The sequence below is a fragment of the Saimiri boliviensis genome, chromosome 7 (assembly GCF_048565385.1).
Source record: "Saimiri boliviensis isolate mSaiBol1 chromosome 7, mSaiBol1.pri, whole genome shotgun sequence".
In the NCBI taxonomy this organism is placed as follows: domain Eukaryota; kingdom Metazoa; phylum Chordata; class Mammalia; order Primates; family Cebidae; genus Saimiri; species Saimiri boliviensis.
In genome coordinates this window covers 89,207,324-89,222,049 of record NC_133455.1, presented here as the reverse complement: position 1 = coordinate 89,222,049, position 14,726 = coordinate 89,207,324, and the positions used below count along the sequence as shown (strand labels likewise).

The 14,726-nt window shown below is 36.6% G+C and overlaps 1 protein-coding gene across 2 annotated transcripts in view; it reads right to left on the bottom strand.

The window, feature by feature from the left end:
- The window catches only part of SMCO2 (single-pass membrane protein with coiled-coil domains 2), a 59,261-nt gene that overhangs the window by 14,667 nt on the left and 29,868 nt on the right, over positions 1 to 14,726 (bottom strand). For both annotated transcript variants that reach the window (XM_074402963.1, XM_074402964.1), the window contains exons 2-5: positions 12,991 to 13,134; positions 10,911 to 11,010; positions 7,981 to 8,108; positions 211 to 298 (exon numbers count right to left, since the gene is read on the bottom strand). In XM_074402963.1, coding sequence (XP_074259064.1) covers positions 211 to 298; positions 7,981 to 8,108; positions 10,911 to 11,010; positions 12,991 to 13,124 — 450 coding nt within the window. In that variant the 5' untranslated portion in view covers positions 13,125 to 13,134. The remainder of the gene's footprint in view (positions 1 to 210; positions 299 to 7,980; positions 8,109 to 10,910; positions 11,011 to 12,990; positions 13,135 to 14,726) is intronic.

Sequence of the window (14,726 nt, the reverse complement as noted above, 5' to 3'; positions counted from 1 at the left end):
TCATTAGAGAAAAGCTGTGTTACTCAGGAAAAGGGTGCTCAGAAGCAACCACCAGAGAGCATTCCTGCTTAGGAGTCTTATTTCTTGTTATTGCCTAGTGTTTAATAGGCAATAAACAATAGGCAATAACAAGAAAAAGACTGTAGGGTGGTAGAGGAAGAAGTGACAGAAATCCCCAGCCTCTCAGTCTTACCCAAATCTCCAGCTTACCTCAGTGTTTGCCTGCTGATCAAGGTCAAGGTCCTTGTCCTCCAGCTTTTCAATTTGGCCCTTTAGGGTCAGCATGTCATTTAATAAACTGCAAACAGACCAAGAAATGGACTAAGTCCTGCACATTAAGAAAAATTACTCAATAGAGGGGGTAATTTTGATCTTTCAGAACTGAAACACCATTCTCATATAAAAGGATGCTTAGGTAGTGCTTGTATTGCAATGGACAGTAAGCAAAATTCAAAAAAGTTAAAAGCACTCTAAGTAATCTACATAATATTAAAAAGATATGAAGCCTAACTGGACACAGGAGCTAAAAATTAAAAGGATTAAAATGTAAGTTTATAAAATTTCTAGAAAAAAAAACACAGAAAATTTGGGGAACATAGGATTAGGAAAAGAGTTCTTAGGCTTATCATCAATTGCATAATCTGTAAGAGGGAAAATTGCTAATTAAACCTCATCAGAATTAAAACCTTTTGTTTGCCCAAAGATTCTGTCAAATGGATGAAAAGACAAATTAGACACAGGGAAAAATATTTGCTTCGCATACATCTGGCAAAGACCTTGTATCGACACTACATAAAAATCTCTAAAAAACTTAACATTAAAAAAAACCTGTCCAATTAGAAAATGAGCAAAAGGTATGCATAGACATTTCACCAAGAGGCTATATAGATAGCAAATAAACATACAAAAGGATAGTGTATTAACCAAATGCTAATGAGAGTGTGGAAAAACTAGATCATTCATAAATTGGTAGTGGAAATACAAAAGGTTTCAGCCACTCTGGAAAATTGTTTGGCAATTCCTGTCAAAACTTAAAACTAACTTATCATTTGACCCAGCAATTTCATCCTTGGGTAATTATCCCAGAGAAATGAAGACTTATTTCACATAATACATGCATGTTTAAAGCAGCTTTAATCATAATAGCTCCAAACGGGAAATTACACATTTGTCCTTTATTGGATGAATGGTTAAACACACTGTGTAGATTCATATCATGAAAGACTACTCAGCAATGAAAAGGAGAGAAAGATCAACACATGCAACAATTTGGATAAACCTCAAAAAAATTACTCTGAGAGAGAGAAAAAAAAGCCGATCTCAGAAGGACAAACTGCATTATTTCACTTACGTAGCATTCATAAAATAGCATAATTATAGACATGTGAAACAGATTAGTGGTTGCCAGGGGTTAGGGATGGGTGGGAGTAAATGTCTGCATAAAGAGGTAACACAAGTGAGTCTTATGCAATGATTAGCTGAGGATCTGATTGCCATGGTTATGCAAGACTACACAGCTCATAAAATTGCACTGAACTACACACACATGGATGAGTGCATGTATAAACAGTGAAGTCCGAATAAGCTCTCTGGATTGTACCAATGTCAAAATCTTGGTTTTGATGGTGTACTCAAGTTGGGCAAGATGTTACTATTCAGGAATGCTGAAAATAAGGGTTCCTTGTATATGTATTTTTGAAACCTCCTATAAATCTATAATTATTTCAAAATAAAAAGTTAAAAATAAAAATGGAAGTATAGGTAAAGAGGGTTATAAAAGAAAATGGGAGAAGACTTAATAAAGAAGACTAATGTGACTAGTCTCATATTCACCTTCTAGTTTTTGGTCTACAGATCTTTGCAAACTGTAAAGCCCTCTGGCCCAAATACTTCATAACATTAATTCAGAAGATATTTGTTCAGTATTTACTATGTGCCAGGTATTGTGCTGAGTGCTGATGATTATAACAGAAAATAGTATAAGCAAGATCTTTGTCCTTTTGGAGATAATAATGTAATGTGGATTTGCAGGCAGACAAGACAATTCATTGAGAATATTATTAATGTTTTGGGTACTTCTGCTTTCAATCAACATGGAGTAACAGGAATTGGATTTAGCCTCCTATTTTAAACAATTTTAAAATGGAAAGAATATATGAGACAATGGTTTTCAGACGCTGAACAACAGACAGTTCAGGGGCCCTCACAGGTGAGATTGACTCTTTAGTTACTTCAGATTACTCCTGGAAAGAGTTTTTGGACTTCAAGTCAGAGAAAGGGGATTCAGGAGAAGGCTAGTGGTCTCCATGAATTGAGAAGATGAAGTTAGAAGTTCAAGGAGACCATGGAGATTAGATTTGCCCAGCAGAGTGCCAGAGAGGAGACAGCTGCACAGAGAAGAAGTTCCAGAGATCTTCCCACTTAAGAAAGTCCCACTTGGTCCTTCAGCTGAGACACTGATTAGCACACAAGTGTGATTAAACTATTGGAAATGGGAGGGAAATCATAGCAGATTGAAGTGGGCAGAACAATCTCTAAAGATCAAGCAGTGCTGAGAATAATTGCCAGAGTGGAAAACTCTTGTAATACACAAGTTATCAGGTACAACACTCAGAAGGTATAGTTTCAGTAGTAGAGTGAAATAGTCCTAGACTAAAGGCTGCTTTGGTCCTGCCTTGCAACAATGAAAAACAAGTCTCAAAAGGGTCAAACTGCTTCTAAATAACTGTGTTCCAGAATAAAGCTCAAAACTTAAGTGTACACACAAATGTCTCAAGAATACTCAAAACCAAATGAGGTACAATTTACAATGTCTGGCATTCAGTAAAGAATTACTAGACATGCAAAGAAGCAGGAAGCTAAAATCTATAAGAAGCTTTAAAAGCAGTGGCTGACACCTGTAATCCCAGCACTTTGGGAGGCCAAGGTGGGTGGATTGCCTGAGGCCAGGAGTTTGAGACCAGCCTAGCCAACATGGTGAAACCCCACCTCTACTAAAAATACAAAAAAAATTAGCCAGTGTGGTGACATGCACCTGTAAACAAGGCTACTTGGGAGGCCAAGGAAAGAGAAATGCTTGAACTCAGGAAGCAGAGGTTGCAGTGAGCCAAGACTGCACCACTGCATTCTAGCCTGGGTGACACAGTGAGACTCCATCTCAAAAAAAGAAAAGAAAAAACTTAAAAAAATAGAGGCAGTATTAGAAATGTCAGATGATAGAATTATTGATAGATTATTGGTGCCCACCCACAAATAATCAAAGCCAAGTCACCCACCCAACTAATGCTAAAAATACAGCTTTAGAAAAAACTAATCTTTCCCTATGAAAGCCAATGCATAAATTGGAAGAAATGACTATTAAACCAGATATACATCAATGTAAGAACCAAAGAAACATGAAAAAGCAAGGAAACATGGTATTTCCAAACAAGTGAAATAATTTTCCAGTAACATCCAAATGAAAAGGAAGTCTATGAAATGCCTGAAGAATTCAAAATATCGATATTAAATAAAGTCAGTGAGCTATAAGAGAACACAGGAAAGCAATACAAAGAAGTCAAGAAAACAATTCATGATCTGAATCAAACAAATTCTGAGACTGAATAATTCAATGAATGAAATAAAAATACAATAAAGAGCTTCAATAATAGACTAGATCAAGGAGAAGAAAACATTTCTAAACTTTGAAGACAGTTGTTTTGAAATAACTCAGTCAGAAAAAATAAATAAAATAAAATAAAAAAGAAGAAAGAAAGCCCTACCTGACATATGGGACACCATAAGAAAACAAACTATTTGGATATTAGAAGTTCCAGAAGGAGAAGTGGGCAAAGTCATGAAAAAATACAATTTAACAAAAATAATAGCTAAAACTTCCAAAGTCTTGCAGGAGATAAAGACATTCAAATACAGAAAACCAAAGGAACCCCAAATAGATTCATATCAAAAAAAGTGTGCTCCAAGGCTCATGATAGGCAAACTGTCAAAGTCAAAGTCAAAAACAGAGAACTCTAAAAACAGCAAAAGTCACATATAAGGGAATACTCATCAGATTAACATAGGTTTCTCAGCAGAAATCTTATAGGCAAGAAGAGAATGGGATGACATATTCAAAGTACTCAGAGGAAAAAAACTGACAGCTAAAAATACTATACCTAGCAAAACTATCTTTCAAAAAATGAAAGAGAAATAGTTGTTTCCAGACCAGCAAAAAATGAAATAATTCATCACCACAAGAAATGCTTAAAGAAATCCTATATCTGGCATTGAAAGAACAAAATCTGCAATCGTGAAAACTCACAAAAATACAAAATTCACTGACAGAATAGATATACAAATGAGAAAGGGAAAAAAGTCAAAGATTATCACTACAGAAACCATCAAACTTCAATCATAAACAAGAAGGGAACAAAATAAGGCTATACAAAACAACCAGAAAACAATTAACAAAATAACAGGAATAAGTCCTTACATATCAATAATAATCTTGAATATAAATGGATTAAATTCCCCATTTAAAAGATACAGAGTGGCTGAATACATTTTTTTAAAATGACCCAATTATATGCTGCCTAAAAGAAACTAACTTCACTGTAAAGACACATATAGACTGAAAGTGGAGAAATGGAAAAAATATTTCATGCAAATGAAAATCAAAAGCAAGGAGTGGCTATGCTAAGAACAGACTTTAAGTCAAAAACTGTAAAAAGAGACAAAAAAGGGTATCATATAAAGCAAGCAGGAGTGGCTATGCTTAGAACAGTCTTTAAGTCAAAAACTGTAAAAAGAGACAAAAAAGGTATTATGTAATCATAAAAGGAACAATCTAACAAGAGGATACAATAATTCTAAATATATATGCATCCAACACTGGAGGACCCAGATATATAAAGCAAATATTACTAGATCTAAAGGGAGAAACAGACTTCAATACAATAACAGTTGGGGACTTTAATGCCAGACTCACAGCATTGGACATATCATCTAGGCAAAAAATTAACAAAGAAACATTGGATTTAAACTGCACTTTGGACTAAACAGATCTAACAGACATTTACAGAACATTTACTGCAATGGCTGCAGAATATACATTCTTCTCATCAGCACATAGAACATTCTCTGTGATAGACCATATGGTAGGCCACAATACAAGTCACAACAAATTTTAAAACATCAAAATCACATTACGTATCTTCTCAGGCCACTCTGGAATAAAACTAGAAATCAATATCAAGAGGAACTTTGGAAACTATAGAAATGTATGAAAATTAAACAACATGCTCCTGAATGACCATTGGGTCAAGGAAGAAATAAGGGAGGAAATTAAAATTGCTTGATACAAATGAAAACACACACCAAAACTTATCAGAAACAGCAAAAGCCAGACTAAGAGGGAAGCTTACAGCAATAAACATCTACATCAAAAAAGTAGAAAGATTTCAAATAAACAATCCAGCTATGCACTTCAAGGAACTAGAAAAGCAAGAACACACTGACCTATAAATAACAAGTAACCCAGCAACCCAGTTTTCAAAATGGGCAAAACGTAAACAGAATCATCCAAGAAGATATACCTATGGCAAATAAGCACATAAAAAGATGTTCAATATCACTAGTTATTAGCTAAATGCAAACTGAAATGCATTTAAATGGTTGCAGTTAAAAAAGAAGCTGATAATCTCAAGTGCTAGTGAGGATGCCAAGCAACTGGGACTCTCATACACTGTTTGAAAGCCATTTTAAAATCATTCAGTGGTTTCTTTAAAATACAAATAATACACTTATGCTACAACCCAGCATTCCCATTCCTGATTGTTTATACAAGAAAAATTAAAATGTATTTTCACACAAAATCCTATACATGAATGTTTATGGAATCTTTATAATTGCCCAAAATCCTACATGTTCTTCCATTGGTGAATGTATAAAATGTGGTATATTTATATAATGGAACACTATCTAGCAATAAAAAGAATCAAACTACTGATACATGCAACAGCATGGATAACACTCAAATGTATTATACCAAGAGAAAGACAGTAGACTCAAAGACTACATGCTGTATGACTCCATTTATGTGACATTTTGGAAAAGGCAAAACAATAGGGATAGAGAACAGATCAGCAGTTGCTAGCAGCTTGGCCTGGGGAGTGTGGTTAACTATAGTAGAGCATGAGGGATTTGCAGTGAAAAAAGTGTTCTGTATCTTCACTGTGGTGATGGCACAACTGTATGCATTTTTCAAAACTTGCAGACCTGTATGCTAAAAAATATAACTTTACTGTATGTAAATTATACCTTATTTTTTTTAAATGTAATTTATGATGTTGAATCAATAAAACCACATAATTTTTAAAAATAATATTATAAATGCTTTGGAAGGTTTTTTTTTTAAAAAGCCCATTTTTGATAGGATGGTCAAAAGAAGCCCTCTGTAAAGAGAGGTTTAACTGAAAGGTGAGGAAACAGCTAGGAGAAGAGTAGCCCTGCTAGAGGAAATAGTTTGAATGTGGTAGGAAAGTTCAGAAGGCCAGAGATATTTATTTCTAAGAATAGCTTCCATTCATTAATAGTTATACACCAAGCCTTGTTTACATACAGAATTTTACTGACTCCCCGCAATAAATCAATGAAGTAGCTGTTATTACCTCCCTTTCACAGAAGAAGAAAGTTGAGGCTTTCGAAAGGTTGGTTCATTTATCCCAAAAATGTCAGTATCAGGAAGCAAACCTGGGTCCCTTTGACTCCAAAGCTCATTCTCTTTATACTAGTGTCTAGGTAAATAACAATTTATTTTATCCTTTTTTTTTTAATCTTAAAATTTTTCATTTAAATTCAGAGACACATTAGCAAATATACTTTCCATTTTTTTTTTCTATGACATGCTGCTGGCTTAGACAATATTGAATAACCCCTAAGGATGACTGGAGGCCTAAAGGCCTTCCTTTGACACTAGTAACACAGACTCAAAGAAACAATGTAGAAGAGAGATCTTCTAGAGATGAGAGAACAAAGATACAGGTAACTTGGATTTAATTTTTGAGATTTTGACATTGCCTTCTAACCATAAGACTTCTTGTCCTAAAGACTTTATCATCTTACGCCCGAAGTTTAAGTTTTTAAAGCTATGAAACTTTCTGCTATTTTATGACCAATGCCCAACACCCTACAATTACCTGTTCACTGTGTTTTCTATTTCATATACTTTTTTAACAATATTGTCAATTTTCTCCATTCCATTTATGTAATCAGCTCCAAGTTCTTTCACTTGGAGACCTATCTTTGCATTCCAGTAGTTTAGCTTGAGGAGCATGTCCTTTAGGCACCTTCAGAAATATTATGATGATCAGTTTCAAAGCAGAAAATGGGAAACAACTCACATAGCCTGAAACACTCTTCCTTTGAATAGCGAGTTGATCTGTTTAGTCATCCTTGGCCAGGTGGATATACAAGCCTCAAGAAAAGAAGTTTGGGCATTTATTTGATATCCACTTTAACAGATATTTAAAAGACTTGATGAAACAAAGCATATTTTATGTTTAATAAAAAAAGATATATTTTTAATTTCCCTGTGTGGAATGAACATTAAACACTGATAATAAGATAGTGGTTACATCATGGTAGGTGGGGAGAGGTTATACAAAAGGAAAAGACCCAAGGGCTTTACAACATACTCTTAATGATAATTAAGTTTTCCTATCTAGAAAATTATCTGAGAAGGTTGACATATATATTAATTTCAGGCTTCAAAGAAGAGTTTGCTCTTTCTTTTTTTCCTGTGCTCTGTCTATATCCCTAAAATGTCCTTACTCCACATTATTGCTAGATCATGTAGGTAGTTACCTATGCACAGGAGTGCTTTATGGTTCAAGACATGTATGAATTTTAAATCTTCCAAACTTTCCCTAAGTTCTCTGCTTAAATTCCATTTTCCCCTCTACACATTAATAAATGCTCTCTCTTGCATGTGTCAAGTCTTACAACTCAAGGATGTTCTTCTTTGACAACTGCAGAGATGTAGACGATTGAGAGTCCTCATCAATATCTGTTCTTTGCTCATCCTTTTCACTCAGGTCCTGGTCATGCTCAGCCTCCAGCTCCAACATATCCTGGTAAAAATGATGATGGAAGGAAAGCAGAACAAAAGGTTGCTACAAGATGTGGTGGTTCTTTCAACCCTACCCAATCCCCTCTCTGGGATCAAGCAAACAGTCCTCTCTGAGACTGGAGCCTTCTGATACATCTGTAAGCTAAGCAGACATGCCCTTCTGCTCTGTCTATAGAGGAAGGCTGGGGCAAGGGCATAAAGAGAATCAGTGTCCACATGCAGAGCTCTTTTCAGTCCTGATGAGTAATTGAATTCCATCTGACCATGGACTCCAACATTCCACTCAAATTAGATGACTGTTCTGGTCTATTCAAAAAACAATCAATGTCATAAAAAAGAAAAGGTGGTGGGATTCTTCTATATTAAGAGATATGAAAACCAAACATGTTGCGTAGATCTTTTAGGATGCTGGTTTAAAAAATATGGCTGTAGAGGGGGGGACAATTAAAGAAATTAGAATGTTGAGAGAATTGAGATTAGTTCATTAACACTAATTTTCCAGATGGAATAACTGTATTTTGTACCAAAAAGTTTTATTTTCAGAGATGCTTTTTGAAGTAAACAGGAGTGAGGTATCATGCTGTCTTCGACCTACTTTTAAATGGTTCAGAAAGTTTCATCTATTTATATATATAAAGATAAAGCAATGTGACAAATGTGAAAGATTTTTAACCACAGGTGTGGGAATATGGTTATCCATTGCATAATTCTAAGTTGTCCCTTTATTTAAATTGTTTCATATCAAAGATTTTGGGGGGAAAGACTACTCTATTAGTTTGATCAATAAAATTTACTTTTTTGTTTCTGTATTCTTTCCCTTGTTCTGGAAGAACATCTAAGGCATGTTCTTGCATTTCAAGTCTCTGCATGCAAAAATGGACAATAATTTATCCTTGAACACTTCTTTCATAACTATAAAATATTTCTTCTGTCTTTTGAATAAGTTTGATCTGAATTTCCTGTGTTTCAGCAGAACTATTTTTTTTTTTTTTATTGTACTTTAGGTTCTGGGGCACATGTGCAGATCATGCAGGATCATTGCATAGGTACACACATGGCAATGTGGTTTGCTGCCTCCATCCCCCCATCACCTACATCTGGCATTTCTCCCCATGTTATCCCTCCCTGACCTCCCCAACTGACCCTCCCTTAGCCCCCCACCAACATACCCCAGTGTGTGATGCTCCCCTCCCTGTGTCCATGTGTTCTCAATGTTCAACACCCACCTATGAGTGAGAACATGCAGTATTTGATTTTCTGTTCTTGTGTCAGTTTACTGAGAATTATGGTTTCCAGATTCATCCATGTCCCTACAAAGGACAGAGACTCATCATTTTTTATGGCTGCATAGTATTTCATGGTTTATATGTGCCACATTTTCCTTGTCCATTCTATCGTCGATTTGCGTTGGCTCCAGGTCTTTGCTATTGTAAACAGTGCTGCTATGAACATATGTGCGCATATGCCTTTATAATAGAATGATTTATAATCCTTTGGGTATATATGCAGTAAGGGGATTGCTGGGTCAAATGGAATTTCTATTTCTAGGTCCTTGAGGAAGCGCCACACTGTCTTCCACAATGGTTAAACTCAGAACTATTTTTAAAGCCGGGCGCGGTGGCTCAAACCTGTAATCCCAGCACTTTGGGAGGCCAAGGCGGGTGGATCACGAGGTCGAGAGATCGAGACCATCCTGGTCAACATGGTGAAACCTCGTCTCTACTAAAAATACAAAAAATTAGCTGGGCATGTTGGTGCGTGCCTGTAATCCCAGCTACTCAGGAGGCTGAGGCAGGAGAATTGCCTGAACCCGGGAGGCGGAGGTTGCGGTGAGCCGAGATCGCGCCATTGCACTCCAGCCTGGGTAACAAGAGTGAAACTCCGTCTCAGAAAAAAAAAAAAAAAAGAACTATTTTTAAACTGGAAGGAGAAAAGTTTGGAGGAGGGAGAATAGATCAGTTTCTTTTTTAAATGTCTATGTAAACTACTGGCCAAATCAATAGAAATAATAACATTCATGTAACTCTTTAGAAATTACTTTCATGTGCATTGTTTATTTTCATTCTTGTGTGGCCATTTGTGTTTAGTGACTTGCCCAAGGTCATAGAGTATAGAGAGTTAAGTGGTGGCCCCGAACAGAAAGGTCCATGTCCTAATACAGAACTAGGACCCCATGCATATTATTTTATTTGGAAAAAGAGTTTTTGAAGATGTAATTAAGAATCTTGATATAAGATCATCTTGAATTACTTGAATGGGTTCCTAAATCCAATGACAAACATCCTAATGAGAGACAGAAAAGAAGACACAGACACAGAGAAGAGATGAAGGATGTGAGGATGTGAAGATGTGAGAATGAAGACAAGAGACCAGAGTTATGTAGTCACAAGCCACTGAAGGCCTGGAAGCCCAGAAGCTTGAAGAAGAAGGATTCGGAAATAGCTGAATTCTATTGGAAGACAATCTGTGAGCAGGGGGTGATTTTTACGTATGGTCATATGGTGGTTTGCTCAAAGGTGAGAAATGTCACAGTTATTTCATAAATTCCCAAGGATAAAAATAACATATAATTCATTTTTTTTTTCCATGGGAAGGCTAGTAAGGGCCTCATGTGGTAACAGCAGCATCCAGTCGAAACAATGTATCCCCTGCCTCCCTCTTAGTTCCAAGCTCTGAAGTTCTGCACCAATTAGGAGAAAACCCTCAAACAGTTTCTTACCACTTTGAGATACATGGTGTGAAGTTCTTCTCTTCAACCTACTGTGTCATTTAAGTGTCTCTCTTACCCACTTTCAGTGTCTACCTTGTGAAGGAAGTCAGTTTGAGGGTCTTCAGAGGTAATGTCGTCCTCATCATCTGATCTGTCTAAGATGTGGTCCATTTCGGTAATTTTCTTTAGCAAACTGCAAGCCATACAATCCAAACAGAGGCTGTTATTATGCCCTGGGGCCAGAGCTTGCGCCTGCCCTACTCCTTTCCAAAGGGAGAACACTAAGAACTTTCCCAGCCCCAAGGAGCACCTGCTATCCTTGTACTGAGTTCCTTCTGTGTGAATAACACCTCACATAATACATCTCACAAAGTAGAAACAGAAGGGCTGGATAAGTAATAATTGGCTGAATCCATAAAGTATTTAACAGTGAGATTCTAAATTCCAAAGTAACTGCAGTTCTGCGCATATGTATGTATGCATAAATGAGTGTGCGAAATCAACAAATAAGTAAATTAATACCCTGTTTTAAAAAGTGGAGTTTAAAAACGTTGTATGGTTCAATCATGGGCAGTGAAGAGTAGGTCTACAATGCCCTCTTGATCTCTACCCCCAGCTGTCTTCCCCACAATGTTTACTAGCTTCTTCTTTATTTTCAACAGAGATTCTATGCACAAATAAGCAGAGATGTTTACATATGCATGTATCTATATCTATATCTATCCCTATATACATACAGAATAGACCCTTTAAAATATATGTGGGGGGATATTTATATAGTCTATTCTGTGCATAAAAGCACTTTGAATTTCTTGTTTAATAACCTATTTTGGAGTCCATTTCATATTAGTACATACAGAGCTGCTTCGTTTTTAAAATGGCTACATGGTATTCCATTGTGGGGCTGTATGATAATTTTCCAATCAGTTTTTTAATTAACAGATACGTAGAATTTTTCCAATCATTTGCTACCACAAACAATGCTGGAATGAATATCCTTACACAACTATATGTTGTTGTGTATGTGTGCAGCATATCTATTGGATAACCCTACAAGTAGAACTTCTAGGTAAATAGATATGTATATTCTAAATTTTGATAGATTTTTAACCAAGGTATGCTTTAAAGAGGTTGAATCAATGTACACTCTCAGCAAAAACGGTAAGAGTGCCTGTTTCCCACTCCTGTCTAAAACCATGTGCTACTGAAGTTTCTGATCCTTGCCACTTTGGTATGTTGAAACTCATATCTCATTTTGGTGTTAGTCTCATTTTATGTATGAGGTTGAGTATCTTTACCTATGTGTATAAAACTCATTTTTATTTCATTTTCTAAAATAAGGGTGTTGATAGCCTTTGTCAATTCCCTACCAGACTGTTGTTATTAATATTTTGCTGAAGAGCCTATATGTTCTCTCTCATATGCTTTCGAAAGGGTCACAGTAAATGTGTGATACATGTCTATAAAAGTAGTTCCCAGTCTATGGGACTTGAACCCTGAGGGTGGAGGTGTTGTCAGGGTGGAGAGACAGTTGAGTTGCTTCACATCCATACTGCTTAGAAGGCGATCCTAGAACCTATAAAGATTTCTATAGACTGAATAAATACTGCCTATAGGAAAAAAAAAACTTATATGAAAAACTGCCCCAATAAATTATAAATGAATTTAAGAACATCTTTGATATCATAACAGCTTTCTTGCCATATGAGGGGTTCTTGGAAAATCGTTTCCCTTAATAATGTTTTTCTAGTTAAAAAGGTTGTTAATCATAGCTAAATTAGTATGCATTTTTAACATGTACTAGCAAATGTATATATGTGTTTATACCACTGTTTGTATTCCCTCAATGCCAGAAAGTATTTTAAATGGCTTAGATCTTTAGCAGGTAAAGAGAGTGAAGCCAGAAAACAATCAACATATTTTCTCAGATTGAGATTAGCGTCTGGACAACTTTTTAAAATGGGTATCTGGCCAGTTTATGACTGTGGGCCTCTTTAGCTTCTCAAAAGGGCTACTACAGTAAATATTCCTGAGATAAAAATTCGATAAATTATAGAAAAGACTGCCAACCTAGACCCGAACCTGGAAATATCATCATTTGCATATCACTGGTTCAAGAATGTCTACAGTTGGGACCCTAGAAACTGCTTCTGCAAGCTCGGTTCTGACTTACTCCTGCATTGCGCCTTTAGTCACATTGAGCTTTTGGAGAAAGCCACTGTTGCTCTCTGTCAATGGTTGTTCCTGGCAGTCCATCTTCATCTGCAGAGACACCTCGTCATTTAGATTTGTGGGCATGAGAGCCATTTCCCTGGCACTGTAAGAACAATAACCACAACAAGAGGGATTTTATGGCAGGATTGGCAACCACATCCTCTGGGCTGACACCAGCTGACGTCTTCCTCAGGGTGTCTGGCTTTAATTTATACCCTTCCAAACTGGCTGTTCATTGTAAGGGACCCCAAAGTAAGCTCTTAGGTTTCTCTTCTCAAGTATATGTGAGAAAGTCCTGTGTGGTTATCTCCAAGGACACACCTCTAGAGAAGAGTCTAAGCTGGTAAATGTGCATTTTGAATGCTCAACGGAGAATACAATAGAGGAATACACAATAACCAGCCTGGAAGAATGGGAACTTTCATTTTTATAACCTCTTTCTGACTATATAACAATAAGCATATTGTAAACAGTAAAAAAAGGCAAAAGAAGAAAGTAAAATCATTGGTACTTCAGAGGTAACCAGAGATAATCCCAGAGATATCCAGACTTAAGCACTGTTAATATTTTAGTATATTTTATTTCTGCTTCTAAATTTGGTGTTTGTTTTATTCTTTTTCCATTGTTGAAACTAGGTTATTTCTAATTGCTCAGTAGTATAAGTAATGCAGTAATGAATATCTTTGTTTAGTAATTTTCAGTGCACATCTAATTACTTAAGACACTTCCTTAGAGGTGGAATTGCTGGGTGAAAGGGGTTTGCCCACATTTTTAAGGATTTAGACAAATATTTCCAAATTGCTTTCCAAAAGGTTTAACTAATACACATCAGCATCAGCTGTATGTAAGAACAGGAACCTGCATTCCAGTCTGATAGGCGAGTGTTCTCTGGAGAGCAGAGGAGTGAATTGCTGCAGTACTTAAGTAGCATGAAAAATAACACGGAAAGGAAACAGGAAAGAAGGTGGAGACGTGTGAGATAGGCTCTGAGAAGCCCAATATGAAAATCTGTAGGGAAAGGACAGATGCAAAACAACTCCTAGTTATAGGCAGAAATCAGTAGGGTGTGTCCAGGCCAGACAGGAAGAAACCTCTTCTGGATATTCAAGTGAGTGATAGCAGTAGATTGGCCTAGAACTAGAGGGTGTCCTGGATCCCAGGACCCTGAGGGACAGAGGGGATGACAGACTCACGGGAAGAGAAGGCATTTTTTCTGCAAGGGTGATTTATAACAGGGACTAGCAACCAGGAGGAAGAACCGGGAGGAGGGAGGCCCTGGGAATGAATTAAAATTATTTGGACACACAAGGGCTTGGTCGATCATTCTGTGGCAGAATTGAGCTTTGTTCTTGACCTGTGTGGTATAAAGGGGGACCCTGTGAAAGAGAAACATCAGGACAGAACTAGAACCCTTGATGGTGATGGCGCCATTCTTTTTAACTTTGAATGTGACAAAGAATAAACCTTTGACCTCCCTCAGGAAGGTCACTGTGGCCTGCCAATTTTATCGCAGCCCCTATCCGGACAGTTTTGTCCATTTCCTGAAGGTGCTAAGCATTACAAAGGGAATTGCAAGCTCTGAAAGGCGAACAGACACTGAAATCTGATTTGTTTACTGTTTTTCTGGTCCAAAAAATAGAATACCATAAAAGTAATAAAATTTCCTTATTTTGACAACACTCTGACATCTATCTC